At 59.0% G+C, this 17,516-nt stretch overlaps 2 protein-coding genes across 5 annotated transcripts; one reads left to right on the top strand and one right to left on the bottom strand.

Annotated features, from left to right (window-relative positions):
• Positions 1-2,602: 2,602 nt before the first annotated feature.
• Positions 2,603-10,611, top strand: SYTL4 (synaptotagmin like 4). 4 transcript variants are annotated; one of them, XM_065077875.1, is made up of 17 exons: positions 2,603-2,752; positions 3,516-3,677; positions 3,782-3,997; positions 4,506-4,615; positions 4,750-4,864; positions 5,029-5,136; positions 5,427-5,550; positions 5,658-5,748; positions 5,927-6,030; positions 6,139-6,225; positions 6,547-6,725; positions 6,919-7,021; positions 7,930-8,091; positions 8,861-8,966; positions 9,355-9,454; positions 9,937-10,145; positions 10,267-10,611. In XM_065077875.1, exons 2-17 carry the CDS (start codon positions 3,568-3,570, stop codon positions 10,407-10,409), a joined length of 2,067 nt encoding a protein of 688 aa, XP_064933947.1. In that variant the 5' UTR covers positions 2,603-2,752; positions 3,516-3,567; the 3' UTR covers positions 10,410-10,611. The 4 variants fall into 4 exon arrangements, with proteins under 4 accessions (XP_064933947.1, XP_064933950.1, XP_064933949.1 ...); XM_065077877.1 differs by lacking the exon at positions 2,603-2,752 and adding an exon at positions 2,782-3,116; XM_065077876.1 differs by lacking the exon at positions 2,603-2,752 and adding an exon at positions 2,782-3,173.
• A 330-nt stretch (positions 10,612-10,941) lies between these two features.
• Positions 10,942-17,503, bottom strand: SRPX2 (sushi repeat containing protein X-linked 2). Its single transcript, XM_021284438.2, has 10 exons — positions 16,081-17,503; positions 14,173-14,259; positions 13,888-14,079; positions 13,584-13,760; positions 13,101-13,227; positions 12,878-12,999; positions 12,582-12,761; positions 12,300-12,433; positions 12,102-12,223; positions 10,942-11,797 (listed from the first exon to the last, which is right to left on the bottom strand). The coding sequence occupies exons 1-10, from the start codon at positions 16,148-16,150 to the stop codon at positions 11,617-11,619; spliced, it is 1,392 nt and encodes a 463-aa protein (XP_021140113.2). The 5' UTR covers positions 16,151-17,503; the 3' UTR covers positions 10,942-11,616.
• Between the last annotated feature and the right edge of the window lie 13 nt (positions 17,504-17,516).

Genomic DNA, 17,516 nt, shown 5'->3' with positions numbered 1-17,516 from the left:
AAAGAAAGTGGGCTCTTACAAAGTCTATGCTTTTTTAAAAGTAGCATTGTGTGTAGTTTTTGTTTTAAATTGCAGGATTCTAAGAGGCAAAGCTCAGTAAGTGCTGATGGTAAGCTGCAGTCAAGAAAGACCGTAATTGAAAACATCCTGGAAGTTATCACATTATTTATATTACAACGGTATTGATGGGCTCTTCTTTTAGACCTGAGCAACAGTTACAAACCAAACTGAAACGCTAAGGAGAAGGAAATCTGAAAGTTGGAAAATCCTGGTTTTACACTTATTTTTTTTTATTTAAAGAAACTTCTTTATGTTTTAAAGTCTCGTGGGCAAATCTATTTTGTGTTGTAAAAAAATGAGAGTATCAGTACATACTAATAAGGTGGAAGTTCCATCACTGCCTCGAAAGCGGTGAAAGGAAGGTGCATTTGCGGGTTCTGAGTCGGAACACCGTTAATCCAGGTCGTAAAATCATAGAAGGTGCAATAAGTTCTGTGCCCTTTCGTTGATGGGCTGTAGGATGTTGTTTTTACTAAAACAACTGAAGGAAATTCCTTGCTGGGATCAGGTTAAAGGTCTAAACTGAGGCTATCACGGGTCTAAGTGCTGGTAACATTTTAGGCTTTATTTGTAGCAGTCCTAACATCAATGTTTCTGGTATGTCTGGTAAAGCAGTCTGCTGGCAGCACTGAGAATCTGGTTTATTGTCTGCTGTAAAATTACGTACTGTTGGGTTTTCAGCCAAAGCAGAATTATTTCAGGGATTTGCCAGGCATTGATTTTTACAGATCATTATTTATCCTTTGAAAGGTAAAGGTTAAAGTTTACCTTTTGCTGTTAATATAAGTGCATTTGGCATGTTTTCATAAGCACTCAGCTCCTGCCAAATGAAGAAGTCCATCTCAGGTTAACAGGACGTATTGGATCAGATTGTCGTGGGCAGCGGGGAGGAAGGAGGTTTCCATCTTTTGTTGAGATAGAGGCTGCTCATAGCATCGTTTCTCTAGCTAATAATGCAGTGGTCATGAGTTTGCTAATCCACCAGTTCATGGTGTAAAACCCCTCTTAAAAGAGCAAAACAATAACAGCACCGCTGCTCTGACACTGCTTTCTTCCTCTCAGCTGCTGGGTGGGCTCAGTGGATCTGCTCCGAGAGCTCTGCTACTTCTTTTTGGGTTTATTCTAAATGTGAAAAGTTATGCAAAATTCTACTCAGCTGTGTTGGCTGGTTTAGGTTTTTCTGAGTACCATAGCAGTGCTTGACCTTGCAACGCACGGTCCGGGTCTTGATTTTGTCTCTCCACGTCTCCAGTTGTGTCTTGCCATTGCTTGTCTGCTTGTACACCACAGGTCAAGATTTCAGGTTCATCTCCATAAATCACAGACTTCAGCGGCTTTGCACCAGAATCTGGGCCAGCTGGTGGCTCACTGTGTGGATGATGAGTACAGCATTCAGTCTGAGTCCCATACAGGAGAGAAACAGCAAAGAATGTCAGGCTTGAATGCCAACCATGATGCCTTTTGCTGTCTAATTATGGCTGCTGATGAGGAGGTAATTTTTAGACAGCTGTATGCCTGTGAAATGCTGTAAGCGCTTGACTTCTGCCATGTAATTTACAGCTCAGTTCACACAGTAAAAGGGATGGAGGAGAGCTGACATTAACGCAAAACAAATCCTATTGTAGACCAAAATAACGAACAATCCCAATGCAAAACACACAAAAAGGTTTTCTTAGAGGGTTTGAATCTCGAATGGGTTTCATGATTTTTAGCCTTTGCCAGCAACCCAGAGGTGACACCTAGTGGAATTCACATACAATCACACTTAAATGGTGTGATAGAAATCATAATAATACAAGCTGTACAATTTACTGGCTAACTGGAAGATGGGCATGAAATCTCAGTAATTTAACCAGGTAAACCTTCATGTCTTAAATAATTTCAGAATTTTGAAGGTACAAGTCAGTGGAATTGAAGATCTACTACTGTCAACAAAGTATGTCATATGAAACTTGAATTTCTGATGGAATTGCATCAAATAAATATTTGCTTTCTTTTCATTTACAGCCAACTGCACTGGAGTTGAAGACTTCATGGCCTGCCAGTGTAACACAGACAACTGAGCTTTCTTGTCAATGTAAAAACGAAAAGCCTTTTTGCATGTAGGTTCTGGGATTGGTTAGTGGGTTCCCAGAGGGGCCCCAGGGTTGACCCCACTATCACGCCAGGGGGGTCTTTGCCTGACCTCGGGCTCATGCTGGCTCTACCTCTGCCCACGAAGGACAAGGGCAGAGGCTGGAGCCTTGTGGGGAGGACGTTATGTTCATGACGTTTTTCCCTCAACCCCCACCGTCCTGGGGACCCCGGGAGGACGCCGCAGCGGTTCGAGTGGCTGTAGACTTTGTGCCGGCTTGTGTGTGCTCTTTGGGAGGAGCTGCCTTCCCAGACAGGGCTGTGGGGGAGCAGCCGGGGCAGGACGCCCAGCTCCGAGTACCCAGCCGGGCTGTGCCCAGCCGTGCCGAGGGGAGAGCAGCCCGCGGGGCTGGGGCCACAGCTCTGGAGGTGCGGAACCGTCCCCACGGTGCCGGGAGCTCCGGACACGGGGCTGGACGGGGCGGGCACCGCCTCCCGCCGGGACCGCCCCGTCGGTGCCGCAGGTGCAGCGGGCGCGGCCTCTTTAAGAAGGCGGCACCGCCCCCGCTCTGTCCCTCCCGCCGCCGCTGCCGGGAGGCGCCGGCCGGAGCCGCTGCAGGTACCGGACGGCCCGAGACGGGGGGGTCGGGGAGTCTTGGGGCCGGCGCTGGACCCCGCCGGTACTGAAGAACCTGGGGTCCGGCCCGCTCCCCCCTCGTCCCTGGGCGGCGCCGGGGAGCGGCGCGGCTGCGGGGACGGGAAAGTCCCTCCCGCCGCAGTCGGCAGCGGCCGCTTCCAGCCGCCATCCGTTTCCCGGCTCGCCGGTGCCGCCACCTCGGGCAGGGAGCGGGGGGCGCCGGGCGGGCTCCGGAGCTCCGGGAGCGCGGCTCTGCCCTCCTCCGCCGGGGCTGGAGCTGCCGCGGCCGCCCGGGGTCGGGTTGTCAGCGCCTCCGGGACGGATCCTGCTCCCGCCGCTGCTCCGGGTGCGCGTCCCCACCTCGGCTGCTCTGCGTGGGGAAGAGCAACTTTCCGAGCCCGGGGTGCGTTTGTGGGTGCAGCAGCCTGGGGCGGCTCCTTCTGCCCCGGGGGTGCTGGGCGCCAGCCGCGGTCCCACGGAGGCGGTGAGGTCAGCGGGGCTGGCAGGCGGCCGGCAGCCCAGCCCGCAGCAGCGCCGTGCCCAGGGCAGGGCCGCGGAGGCGGCGGGGCGGGCTGGGTGCGGGCGCCCGGGGCACCGGCTGCGCCCAGAGTGTGTTGGGCGCAGTGATGCGGGCTGGGGGGTGGCAGCGTGTCCTGCCTCGGGGTGCGGGCATGGGACACCCAGCTGAGGTGGGGCTGCGAGCCCGCGATGTGGCTGCTGTGCTGAGCGGCTGGTTTGTTCTCAGCACGGACACGTCCCACTACTTCTGGCGAGGGTGAGCAATCCCAGGCAGAGCGATGTCAGAGGCTGTGGATCTGTCCTTCTTGTCGGACGCAGAGAGGGATTTGATCCTACAGGTTCTGCAGCGTGATGAGGAGCTCCGCAAAGCAGAAGAAAGGCGAATCAGGTGAGGATGTGGCTGGGCCAGGCAGGGTGCTTGCTGGTTTCCCTGCTTGGCTCCAGAAGCGGCTGGGGCGGTTCTGACGGCTCCTGGTTTTGGGGTCCGAGCAGGCGCCTGAAGAATGAACTGCTGGAGATCCGGCGCAAGGGAGCCAAGCGAGGCAGCCAGCGCTACAGTGAGCGGACGTGTGCCCGCTGCCAGCAGAGTCTGGGTCGTGTCAGCCCCAAGGCCAACACCTGCCGGGGCTGCAACCACTTGGTGTGTCGGGACTGCCGTTCCTACAGCCCCAACGGCTCCTGGCGCTGCAAAGTCTGCACCAAGGAGGCGTGAGTACCCAGGGACAAGTGGCAGGGACTCTGCACACCCTTCCTGTTCTCTTCCTCCTCCTGGTCACCCCAGCTTAATGCTTCATGGCCAACCTTTCTTGGCCCAGCTGGTCTTCAGCACAGGGCAGCTGTCTCTGCTGTCAGTTCCCAGGGTGGGTACTCATGGCTGGGTAATGGAGAACTGGCTTGTGTTGCACACTTGGTCTCCTTCATGCCCTCCCTGCTCTTTTTCCTCTTTGACTCTGGCATACCCCCTTGGCCCACACGCAGCCTGTGTTTCAAGCACCCCAGGTTTCCTCCCTCTCGACCTTCCCTGCTCCACAAAGCCCATCTTGCTCTTGTGCTTGGGGATGTAGCTGGGCCTGTCTTCTACCTAGTGCGTCGTCCCTGCTGAGCCACTTGCCAAGCTTCCCCATGGAGCCTGTGCTCTCCTTGGCTGTGGCAGTAGGGCACAGTGAGCAGCTCCCTGCTGCCCCTCACTGTCCCCCACTGCCCCCCTGCCCTGCAGCGAGCTGAAGAAGACAACGGGTGACTGGTTCTATGACCAGAGGGTCAACCGCTTTGCCAACCGCCTGGGCAGCGACATGGTGCGGCTGTCCCTGCGGCACAGGTCGGCAGGTAAGGATGCCACAGCAACACCTTCTCCCGCAGCCCAGTCCCCTGGGATGCTCCAGCTTTCCCTGGTGCTCCTCTGCCCAGTGTGGAGCTGGCTGGGACCACACGTGGTCCTCCTGGTGCCTCTCTCCTTCCAGCCAGCAAAAGGGAGACTGTGGGACAAACTCTCCTCCAGAAAGCCCAGGTCGGTGAGCCCAAAAGCTCCTCCGCAGCCCAGCAGCAGAGCCCCCCAGCACCCCAGGAGGGGCGCAGGTGAGGGTCCCTGCTACCACTCCAGCTCTGGGCACCAGCCCCCATCTACCGCAGGGACAGGAAGGACGCTGCAGCCCTGTTTGGATCATCAGTGGTGCAGCAGATTTCTCTCAGACTGGCCTTCTCGCCAAACAGGACATACCTGTGGTTTTGTTTGTCTGCAGTTTGTTTCCGGATGTCTCAGACCCTCCAGATGGCAAAAGCGACACAGAGTCCATGGAAAACATGAGCCTGGATGGCTACAGACCTAGTCCTGGTGGTGTGGGGGGCAGGTGAGGGGCTCCTTTTGGGGGGACCTGGGCAGGTTGTACGTGGCAAGGCTGGCCTGGCAGAGGATGAGGACCTTTGTGTGAAGTGTGTTTTGCTCTGTTCAGCTTCCTTGCCTAGTGAGGGGGAGCTGGCTCCTCTGGCTGGGCTGAAACTTGGCTGTGCACAGGCAGGTCCTCTGCCCCCCAGGCTGGGGTGCTCTGCAGACATTGTGTGTTTCCGAGGAGCATGTGGGGAGATGGTGCTTCCCAGCTGTGCTCTTGGCCTGGGACAGACCTTTCTGTGTCCTCTACAGGAGAAACTCCCTGGAGAGAGCTGCCCCTCCCAGAGATGGAAAACAGGTTGCTGCACCAGCAGGGCCTGCTGCCTCCAGCCTGACCCTCCCTCTCCGCTCCAAAACCGCGCTCTCCGCTGGACGAGTGCGTGCTGCTGCTCCGGCAGGCTCAGCCCTGTCCTGGGGCATGGGGCTGGGAGTTGTGTGGGGTGCCCAGCCCTGTGCTGCTCTGAAGGGACCCTTCCTCCCCAGGATGCTGCCGTGGGGACCTGCAGCAGCACCTTGGTGGATGAGCATGGAACCATATTCAAGAAGAATCCCCGGCGGGTGGTGAGGCCTGCAGGTGAGAGCAGCTTGGGTGCAGGAGGGACTTGGGTGCCAGCCTGGTGGAGGGGAGCGCAGCTGCTTGTCCCTGGGTTTTCGGTGGGAGAGGCTGGGGCAGCCTCTTGCTTGAGGGAGCAGTAGGGCTCTGCCAGTCCTGCACCACACTGCTGCCTCCTGCCTCACCACCTCTCGTGCAGACTACACCAAGTCAGTGATCGACCTGCGCCTGGAGGACTTTGTAGGGGAAGGTGGCTCTTTGGGGGACCGGAGCAAGTCAGTCCCTGGCCTCAACATGGAGCTGGTGAGACCCTCGGTGTGCCGTGGAGCCAGCTGCAAGGTGGAGGAGTTGCCTGGCTGGCCATGCCCTGGTACTCCCCACACAGGCAGTTGATGAGTCTCTTCTTGTTAGGAGGAGGAGGAGGAGGACATCGATAACTTGGTCGAGATCCATCGCCAGAGGGTGGCCCGGGGCAGCATGCGCAGCGGCACCTCCTCGGTGGGTCCCTGCAGTGTGGCCGTGCTCTGCTCTGCTGTGGGAAGACATGGTGGAGAAGGGCAGTGCCGACAGGTTGGGTGGGAGGGAGGCAGAGTGGGCAGCTCCTGGGGCATGGGGGCAAGATTTTGTGGTGAGGGGGCTTCCTTGTCTTGAAAAGCATTGAAATGTGGAGACCCAGCTGTCTTTCAGGGAGCTTGGCAGTCATCCCCAGCCATGGAGGGGTGAGAGAGGGGCTGGGGAGGTAGCAGAGGAGGCGTGGGGCAGATGAAGAGGGACCCACCAAGCGATGCTGCCGTGGATCAGTCCTGCTGTGTCTTCCAGGGCACACTGGGGAGCATGGTCAGCATCTACAGTGAGGCCGGCGACTTCGGCAACGTTGCGGTCACCGGGGGAATCTCCTTCTCCCTGAGCTACGAGCAGAAGACACAGACCTTATTCATTCATGTGAAGGAGTGTCGCCAGCTGGCCTACGGGGACGAGGGCAAGAAGCGCTCCAACCCGTGAGAACTGGGGTTGGGTGGCCAGTGGCATCGCTGGTGGTGGTGCTCAGCTGGGTTGTGGGGTGCACACCAGAGATGGGAGCTGTGAGTAGGGATGGGTCTTGGCGAGGCAGGAGGTCTGGGGTTGTCCTGGGGATGAGGGGGTTGATGGGGAGTTAGTTGTGGGGAGGCCCTGGTGAAATGCTCCCTGCAGGTATGTGAAGACCTACCTCCTGCCCGACAAATCCCGACAAGGGAAACGCAAGACGACCATCAAACGCAACACCATCAACCCCCAGTACAATGAGCTGCTGAAGGTGAGTGAGGACGGTCTGGGGCCTGGCATGCACTTGGCCCAGGGGATGCTGCTGCAACAAAGCAGGGGATGGATGGGCTCCAAGCCCCGGGGTGGGGGCTCTGCAGAGGCTCCATGTCCAGACACAGCACGCTGAAAGCTGGAAAAAGCCACTGCCAGGCTGGGTCACTGCTCAGATGGGGCTGTGGTGTCAAACCCCAGGTGCCATGGTAGAGGCACAGCTGCAGATGTGAATCTGTGTGTCTCAGCCTACATTCCTGTGGCACCCAGAGCAGGGGCCTTCTGCTTCCTCTGGGCATTGTTTTCCACGGAAGGGGCTCCTGGGCTGTTGCAGACGGGTTACAGTAGTGGGAGGGAGGGCAGCAGGGCTGCAGAGGCTCAGATAAGGCAGTTCTGGGCTCCAGGGCAGAAGCACTTGGCGCTGCCTGTCACAGTCCCTGCTGTGGCCACCACTGGCTGGTGGGAAGGGCTGGCTCTGTCCCCCAGCCTGGCAGTGCGTTGCTGAGGCCACGTGCTCTCTGGACAGGAGGGAACTGGGAGCTGTGGTTTGGTTTCCGGGCTCCCTCAGCCCTGGGTTTGCTGAGGTCTTGTGCTCTGACCACCTGAGGCTTGGTGGGCTGGCAGAACTTCACTTGAGGTGGGATGGCTGGGTGCCATGAGTCCTGGTCCTGGCTCTACATGGGCTCTGAGGACCGCTTGCCCAGAGAGCCTGGGCTCCTGTACCACTGCCCCAGGGCTCTGAGGTTTCAGCAGGGTTTGGAAGGAGGACAAACAGCCTCCTGTGTGCATCCCTCACTCCTCAAACCTGTCCCCTCTCCTGTCTGAGAGCTGTGGCTGATGGTGTATACAAAGCCTGTCCCCTGCCTGGTGCTGCTTGCTCACCGCTGGTTTTCTTGTCTCTCTTCCCAGTACGAGATTAACAAGTCCCTCCTGCTTGCGAGGACGCTGCAATTCTCGGTCTGGCACCATGATCGCTTTGGCCGAAACACGTTCCTGGGGGAGGTAGAGGTCCCGCTGGACGCCTGGAACTTCGAGAGCCAGCTGGAGGAGTTTCTGCCCCTGCATGGCAAGGTGCTGGCCTGGCCACCCCAGTCCTCCCTTACCCAGCCCTGCCGGGGGGTGGCCCTCTGTGGGCAGAGGGGTACAGAGACCTGGTCAGAGAGCTGCCAAAAGGCTTGTGCTAAATCAAGTCTTTGGAGAAATGAAGAACCTGGAAGCAGACAGCAGTACTGCTCTAGTTAAAAAGGGCAGATCTTCTGCCTTGAGCCTAGCTTCTCTCCTCCTCCTCAGTAAGTCCACTACGTGATGCTGCAGGACTTGTCTCTGCCTCGTCAGGGATTTTCATTCTGCTTGCTTGATTGCTCCGAGAGCACAGCTCTTCCCAGCTCCCTGCCCTGGCCAGGAGGAATTGGAGAAACAGGGCAACAAGTGAGGGAAATTGGCTGTGACATCGTGCTGTGGGCTGCAGGAATGGGCAGTCAGGCCCTTCATGCAGCTCGATGGCAGCAGCAGTTGCTGCTGCTGGGATTAAGTCTGGTTCTTTAGATTAACTTGTACTGTGGGCTCAGCCCTCTATGTTGCTGGGGTTCGAGCAGCTTGTGGAAAGTCCTCAATAGAGTTTCCTAAGGGGAGTGATTGAGCCAAAGTAGTAGTAGCCAAAGGAACTGGTCTGAGTTTGAGCTGGTAATGCTGGGGAGGGTCTGCAGGCATTTGTGCCAGCTAAACCACCTCTAGGAGAAGCCTTTGGCCCAGCCTGGGGAGGTGATGCATGCAGAAGAGCCCATCACCATGTCTGCTTTGGCTTCTCCAGCACTTTTTGAGAGGTCTTGCCCCTTTGCAGATCGGGACAGATGCTGCTGGTCTCCACCAGTACAAGGGAGAGCTGGTTGTCTCCATGAAGTACATCCCATCTTCCAAGCATCCTGGGGCTGGGAATGACAGAAAGGGTGAGTAATGAAGCTCCAGAATCTCTGTATAGGCTGCAGGACCTGCTCGTGACCAGGCGAGATGAGTCTGGGGGTGCCACTGCAGCCTTCTTCTCTGCAGCACCTGCAAGGCTGCTGTGGCTCAGGGCAGACCTGGCTGTCCTCAGCTGGCCCAGTAGTCCCAGTGCTATTCTGGGGCTGCACAATGCCAGACCATTGGGCCTTGCATGAAGCAATTGTCTGCCTTCACCTCAGCAGGCAGGGCCAGGAGAGGAGGAGGCAGGAGGCGATACAATCTGCAGATCTGTGCCTGCCTCTGCCATGAAGGCTGTTCAGCAGGACTTTTCTAGAAATCAGTGGTGGTGAAAATTAAGGTTGATTAATTCTTGCTGTGTTGGGTTTTTCCCAGGCAAAACAGGGGAAGGCGGTGAGCTCCAGGTCTGGATTAAAGAAGCCAAGAACCTCACAGCTGCTAAATCTGGGGGGACATCAGACAGCTTTGTCAAAGGGTGAGTGTGGGTTCTGGTGTGGGGGGCAGTGAAGGCACTGTACTCCCTGGCTGCATCCCAGGGCACTTCCCAGAGCTGCCACAAGGGACAGGGAAGGGTCTCTCTGCTATCTGCCACAAGCTGCCTGCTTTGGTACCCTGAAAGTCTCCATCTGCCTGGAGCCGAGATGCTCCTGGTAGCAAACGGGCTCCTGGGCTTTGCTTTGTTGAGCAGTCGTGTTGGGAAGCTGTGTGCATGGCAGGGATCCAGCTGCTGTCAGATCATCTTCCCAGAGGTCACTAAGCCCCCGGGCAGCCAGTCCTTGTCCTCTCCCCTCCTTAGACTGCTTGCAGTCTGCTGAGTGGCTTTTCAGGAGCTGGGGAAGAGCTCTTCTTGGGCCATGTTAGAGAAGATGGGCTCCAGACCAGGTCCTGGGGTGCCCCAGTCCCTGGGCCAGAAGGCAGTTGCACATTTGCTGCTAACCAAAGGGGATGCCTCCCCAGCTACCTCCTGCCACACAAAACCAAAGCCTCCAAGAGGAAGACGCCCGTGGTGAAGAAGACCCTGAACCCTCATTACAACCACACTTTTGTTTACAATGGCATCAACCCCGAGGATCTGCAGCACATCTGCCTGGAGCTGACGGTTTGGGATCGGGAGCCACTGTCCAGCAACGACTTCCTCGGGGGTGTCCGTCTGGGGGTGGGCAATGGTGAGCAGCCCTGGGGTCCTATAAAACCCTGGGGACAAGCAGCCTTGCTCAGGGCTGCCTCACTCGTGGGCAGGAGGCTGCTCCGGCACTGACTTGCGCCCACATCCATCTTTTCTCCTAGGCATGAGCAATGGGCAGGCTGTGGACTGGATGGACTCCACGGGCGAAGAGCTGAACCTGTGGCAGAAGATGCGCCAGTACCCAGGCTCCTGGGCCGAGGGGACGCTCCAGCTGCGCTCCACCATGGCCAAGATGAGGCCATAGGCTGCAGCACTGGCACCGGGATTCAGATGAGGGCTGGCACCGCTGCTCGAGAGCTGCACAGCCTGGCAGGGCTGCCAAACATGGTTATTTTTTTTGCTTATACGTTAATAAACATAACCTCCTCTAAACAGGCTTGGGCAGAAAGCCTTCTTGCCCTTGCTTTGTTTAAAGGTTTTCCTTTTGTCTTTGCCTTTGCACCAAATTTCAGGCTGAACTAGAGTTCTTGTGGACCCTCCCTTTTTTCCCTCTAGGCAAAACGCTGTGAAATGTGTTGTTTTCTTTTTTTTTTTTCTTCTTTCTTTTTTTCTTCTTTCCATTCTTCTTCTTCCCACCCCCTCTGTTTCACAGTCTGCTCCCTCCTCGCCTTTTCCACCCTCCTCCCCCAGGATGCTGCCAGCTCCAGGATGGGGCACCCCTGCACAGCCCAGCCCCAGGCCTGGCTGCGGGGCCGGGATGGAGCACTGTGGGGTCAGACGGGGGGGGCTGGGGGTAATGGCCCCCAGGAAGGATTGGTTTCCCAGGGCTCGCTCTCTGTGATGACTTCTGTACAAATTTATTTATTTCAAGTTATTCTACTGTCAAAATAGTTCCCAGGAAGGGTTGCCCTGTGGCTGGTGGAAGGGGAAGCAAGGGGTGGGGAGGATGGATGCTACTGACTTTGCTAAGCGTGGGGCAATTCGCTTTTAGTAAAGGTTTCCTGGCAGCTCCAGCAGGACCCTGGCAGCAGTGCTGGCCCGGCAGAGCTGACCCCAGGTCACGGGGATCAAGTTCAGGTTGTGCACAGGGTGTGGATGGTCACAGGGAGGGTGAAGCTACTGCATGAGAGGCTGTTGTGCTGTTCTCTGCCTGTCCTGCCTGCTCTCCCCTGCTCTGGCAGCCCAGTATTGGGGTCTCTTCTCTCCCCCTGCTCTGGGGTTTGAGCACAGGGGCTCTGACATCTCCTGCCATGGTACCAGCTGGGCTTGAGCCATCCCACGCAACAGCTGGAGGCTGCTCCTGGCTGCTGGGCAGTGGGGATGTTGCTGGCACCTGGTCCCTGTCCCTGTTCACATTTCTGTGCCAGAGCAGCTGGAGAGGGGTTCCCCTTCCCCTGGAGGTCCTCAGCACCCTGGTCTTCCTCTACAGTGGGCGACTAGATAAGCAGAAAGGAAGGTGTCTGTCCCCCGAGGCTGGTGGCGGTGGAGGGGGGGTTCTCCCTGGCGCTGCCTCACTCGCAGGGGTCCCCGCTCTTCGCCTGCCGTTCTGCCTCCCGCTCACTCAGCAGGTAGGTGTCGATGAAGACGAAGAGCTCGTCAGGGCTGACGGGGGAGATGTAGCGCTCACGATCGATGCCCGCCTTGTCCAGCAGCACCGCGTTGAAGTGGGAGCGGGTAAGGTGCAGGAACTGCCTGGGGGTGCAGGGGAGAGCTGCTGGTCAGTGCTGGGGCAGCTGAGCCTGCCCACCCCACGCAACCGTGCTCGGGTCCTCCGGGATGGTGGCTCCCATCTCTTCCGCAGCTGTGAGCTCTTCCTCAGGTTCTGGTGGTGCTCTATTTGGGGGTGTCCCCACATGGCACAATGCACCTCTGATGCAGCAGGAAGGGGCTGTCCATGAACCCAGCTGCAGCCTCCTGCTTTGCTAGAGGTGTCCTCATCCCCTTGTCCCCTCACACAGGCACTTGGCTCTTCAGGACAGCCCCCCATCCACCCTACCTGAGTTCCTCGATGATGCTGAGAGACAGCTGGTGCTCTCGGATGCGTCCCACCTCATGCGGGGGCTGCCCCACCAGCTCCACGGTGGTGACGTGACGTAAGTCCAGCCCACAGGCAGCTTGCTGTGGAGAGGGGGCATGGTGAGAGGGTGCTGGGGGTGGTGATGTGGGAAGGGGGGCAGTGGGACTGTTTCCTCACCTGCAACATGGAGATCTGCATCTTGTAGTAGCGGTTAGAGGCGTCGGGAGCTGAGATGACGAGGAGGCGGCGTTTCTCGTTGAACTGGTCCAGCAAGCTGGCGGCTGAGTTCACAGCTGTGTTGATCTGCATGGCTGGGGCGAGAGGCCAGCGTGTGGGGAGATGCCATTCCGCCCCCCGCCCCTATCACCACTTCTCCACCCCTTTGCCATACTGGGCAGCATCCACTCTGAGCACTGGACATCCCTGTGAGCAGGTCCCCCACTGCCCCACGCCACTTACGTGCACAGAGGGGCTGGGAGCCCGTCCACTGCTGGGTGGACTGGCAGACGCGCAGGGAGGTGCCCTGGCGCTCGTAGCCCCCATCGCACAGGTACTCGCAGGTTGCACCGTAGTTGTTGCCGTCGGAGGTGCAGGAGATGTAGCCGTTCTGTGGAGGCTTCAGGACGGGGCAGCGCCTCACTGCAAAAGGGGAGGCAGGGTGAGGGCTGGGGGTGATGGGGCACAGCCCCAGATGTGGGGTGCAGAGCCTGGAGCTGGGAGGGGGCACCCAGCAGCTCCAAGGGATCCTGCTTCACCTTGGACACGGACGCTGAACTTGCAGCTGGCTCGGTTGTACGCCTGGTCGTAGGCAGTGTAGCGGATCACATGCTCTCCTTCGGGCAATTCGGAGCCGGGCTCTGGGCCCCGCAGCATCACCCTGCACCCAGAACACAGGTTTCTCCATCAGGGCCCTGGGAGGGAGCACCCAGCCTGGCCTCCTGCCATTGCCAGCCATGCCAGCAGTGCCTCCATCCTCACCTCTTGATGATGCCATCGGCAGAGTCCTTGACGCGGGGGGCGTCCCAGTAGACGGTGGCGGTCAGCTTGCCAGGCTCAGCTATCCGCTCCCGGGACTCCGGGCAGCGGATCTTGGGAGGCTCCAAATCTGCGCACAGGGAGGAGAGGGAGTGGGGGAACCCGTGGGGGCTGGGGCTGGGCTACCAGAGCTGGGCACCATCCCTTGTGCTCAGTGACCCCAGGGATGCTGTGCACAGCCTGGGCACCCTGGAATGCCAGCACAGAGTGACCCAATCCCAGATGAGCGTGGCCTGTGCCAGCCCCTGCTTTGGGACTAACAGCATCTCGGGGAGCAGCAGGGACAGGGGGTGCAGGAGCTGGCACCTGGCAATGGTCAGGTCAGATGTAGGGGTGATACCTGTAGGCACCCCAGGGATGGAGCGTGGCCCGCCCTTGCGTGCCCCAGCAGTGTGGGGCTGGGAGAACAGTAGGGTGAGAATTTACCTACACAGATTGGCTCGCTCCCACTCCACCGCCCGTCCTCCATGCAGATGCGGCTCCGGTCACCCTCCAGCTGGTAGCCAGGCAGGCAGGTGTAGTCACAGCGGGAATCCATCTGCACGCCGGCCGAGCACACGTAGGTGCCCCGCAGCACTGCAGGCAGCACGTGGCACCGTATTTCTGGGATGGAGAGAGCAAAGAGGGGAGGGAAGCGTCTTCCCAACCATGCTAGTGGGCAGAGTGCCCAGGCCCGGCTGCCGCAGGTGCCCATGGGGATGCTGGTGAGCTGATGGCAGGGCACACTCACGTCGGCAGTACGCCATCCCGGACCAGTGGCGGCTGGGCAGGCACTGGACAGTGCTGGGACCCACCAGCCGGTACCCGCGGGTGCAGCTCAGCTCGCAGCGCGTCCCCAGACTGCTGCGGTAGGAGCCCCCCCGGGGTGAGTAGCAGGTGGCCTCTCCGCGGTGGATGTTGAGCGTGGCACACCACTGGGGCACTGGGGAAGAGAAGGAAGGCAAGGGGGTTGCCTAGCTCTGCCATGCCTCAGTTTCCCCACAAGGACCTGAGGGATAGGCTCAGGTGCTGTTACCTCGGCGATAGTCCAGGGCAGGATCGGGAGGGCCTTCTTCCACGTACACTTCATTGGCATGGCTTTCGGCTGTGTAATAGCCAGACCCTAGGGAGGAAGAGGTAGACAAGGGGGCTGTGTGATGGATCATGGCAGCAGCAGCATCCAGATGACCATGTCTTCCTGGGCAGCTGCATCCTCCAACCTCAAAACATCCCATGACTCCCCAGTGAGCATTCATACCCCCCAGCAGACTCTGTCCTGCTGGTCTTGGGGCTGCCCTCAAGGGTTAAGCTGGGAAGACAGTGAACCCAGTCCCCTGCGACAAGATGTGTGCTGGCACCAGCCCGCAGACTAAACAGTGGCAGGAGCAGCTGCCGCTACGGAAGGAAATGAGGGCTGGCGCAGTGGGCTGGCACTGACCCCTGGCTTCGTGCTGCTGAGAAGTTCTTCCACTGTCCCCATGGCACCAACCCTGCCATTGGCTGTTCCGAGGGAAGGAAGAAGCTGCTTTCTCCTGCCCATCCCAGTGGAGCCCCCTGGCCAAGCGGGGCTGGGGGGGATGCAGCCCCTCGTACACCAGGGAAGGATGAAGCTGCTGGAGGGACTTGGCTGGAGCCGCTGGCCCCATGCCATTTATACTGTGCAGAGGGGCCCTTGACCCCACGGACAGGGGAGGGCATAACTGCACCATTCTTGCAGGGTCCTTCTGCCCCGCACCATGTCCCCATGGGAGCAGCAGGCAGGAAGGGAGCCGAGCAGGGGGAGAGGGCTGGCATCCTTCTCTTCGGCCCCTCGGCACAGCGGCGTCTCAGCCGGCCGCGACATTCCCCAGCACTGAGCTCATGTTTCCGCCGTGTTTCCGCCAGCCCCCGCCAGCGCTGCCCCCTCCTCTCTTCCAGCCCACCCCACCACGGTCCCCACTCCGGTATGGCGGGGAGGCTCAGCCCAAGAGGGGACCTCGGGTGAAGCAGCAGACCCACCATGGCTGCACTCATCTCACTTCCCCCTGCTACCCATTTTGGGAAGGGGATATCCACCGAGGCTGACCCAAACAGCAGCCCTGCCGTCATGGGAGGAAACTGCATTACAAATCTTTCCAACATGAACTTTACTACAGAGCGGCTCCCGAACTCTTCCCACAAGCTCTGTTAAGTCACCCACTCATTTCCACAAAGCTTTTCATTCTGATGCCCTTCCCATGCTGCCATGGATGCCTTGAGGAGCAGAGGGGCCTGGGCTGGCACACATGCGGCTGGCAGTGGAGATGTGCCAGAGAGCAAGGAATGCTTCTCAGAGTGGCTGCTGAGCCCCTGCTGGGACAGTAGGGATGGGGTATGCTCTGTCCCCACAGGTAGATGTGCCATTTAATTGCAATGTTCCCTTTTTGTGCAGGCACTGCCCTTTCTTCTCACCTGGGGCTAGCTTGCAGCTTTGCCTGTGCCGGGTAGGAGCATCCCCAGCCAGCTGTGCTGGCAGTGGGACCAGGGGCCAGGGACAGGAGAACAGACTGGGAAACCACCCCCAAACAGGGTAAAGGCTTTTGATCCTTGACCTGGCTGCTCAGCTGCAAGGGGATTTGGATCTTAGCGTTCTGTCCAGGCAAACATCTGCCAGCTGATGGCCCCTGCGAGAGCAGGGAATCAGCAGGAAAGCTGTGCTCCCGCAGGCAGGGGTGTGATGGAGAGGCTGGTTTCCTGCTTCTCTCTGGATGCCTCCCAGCACCCCCCTCCACTCTTCCCCGTACCCCACAGTGCAACCCCACAGGCACCCCATACCCCATAGGCACTGATGCTCTCCCCAGCACTGCTGTACCAGGGCACCGCCCCCTTCCCTCTCTCCCTGCAGTGAGCCCCCTGTTTGGAGCAGGACCCTGCCGGCTGCCATCCCTGGGGAGCCCCGCTGTGCCCATACAACCCCAGCTCTCACCTTCATGCCACGTGGATGACACCAGCCTGGTGAGGACAACCAGCAGGACGGGGGCCGCCTCCTGCGCCATGCTGGGGGCTGGAGGGGCTGGGGGCCGGCCAGCCCGCCTGCCGTACCGGGTCCCGGGGCAGCCGCGAACCCCAGTGACGATGGAGAGGGGGCTGGAAACAGGACAGCAACCCCCTCCGTTGCCTGACCGTCCTGCCTGTCCTTGCTGCCTGTGCTGAGCAAATCTACTCTTCCCTTCTGCTGCCCGTCCCCAACATTCAAAAGCCGTGAGTCAGGCCCAAAGTGATGAGATTGTCAAAAATAACAAATCCAAGGATCACCCGTTTTCCAATGCACCTCCTGCTTCTCCGAGGCTTTAAAAGGTTGTGAGATTTTTTTCTTTGCAAGCAGAAGATCCAGGAGCTGGTTTCGACACAGGAGAGAGCTGAGCCAAGCCTTTGCCAGCCCTGCCGGGCTCCAGGAACGGGGGTCCTGAGGGGCCGAGGACAAAACCGCAGGAACCAGGACCCTTTTTCCACCTCCCGCCAGGAGGGAGGGAGAGACCTCGCTGCAGACGGCGGGCTCCGAAACTCATCCAGAGGCAAGTGCTTCCAGCTGTTTTCCAGCTGAACTTCAGTCCCTACGAGGCTGAGGTAATAAAGTACATTCGTTAGGACTCGCCACCCCACATCCCACGGGGTCGGGTGGGAGTGGACACAGGAGCTGGAGCCACCCGGGATTTTGGCTCTGGAGCACAGGACTGCATGGGTGAGGAGAGACAAGGGATGAACCTGGCATGGACAGGTAGGAGAGTTGGCTCGGGGTGGGGGTGGAGGGGAAACATGCTGCCTGAATACACTAATTATGTGGCAGCCAGGCCGGTAAGCACACTAATTAATAACACAGCTGTCCTGAGCAGGAGAGGGCTGCTGGGAGGCCACTGCGGGGCTGATGCTGCCTGGGCTGATGGAGGAAGGGTGTGGGGAATGCTGGCCGGCAAACCTGCAGCCCCTCGCAGCCTGCAGATGTCCCTAAGGAGAGCACAGGGTGCTCGCCCCATGGTGGGCAGGATGCCCATCGCTTGCTGGCATGGCGGCTGTGCCATGTGCCAGGGCACAGGGTGATTGCCCCCACCGGTCCCTGTTCTGCAGGGGGACACTTCCTGGACAGGTACTGGGGGGCCACAACGGGGTGGAGCTGCTGGGGCAGTAGGGCAGCGACTGGGTGGCATGGGGCAGGGAGAGGGTGGCACAGGGCAGTCAGGAGATGGCAAGAAGCAGGCAGGCGGTGGCACTGGGCAGGTAGAAGGTGACACGGAACAGGCACACGATGGCACCGGGCAGGTAGAAAGTGACACGGAACAGGCAGGGGGCGCCTTCGCTGGGCGGAGCGATGCGCCTTCGGGCTCACTCGGCCATTTCCGTGAGCACTCGGCAAACACCGCCTCC

This window comes from Columba livia, chromosome 12 (genome assembly GCF_036013475.1).
Source record: "Columba livia isolate bColLiv1 breed racing homer chromosome 12, bColLiv1.pat.W.v2, whole genome shotgun sequence".
Classification (NCBI taxonomy): domain Eukaryota; kingdom Metazoa; phylum Chordata; class Aves; order Columbiformes; family Columbidae; genus Columba; species Columba livia.
The sequence above is the reverse complement of the archived record's forward strand: the minus strand, read 5'-3'. Positions and strand labels throughout refer to the sequence as shown.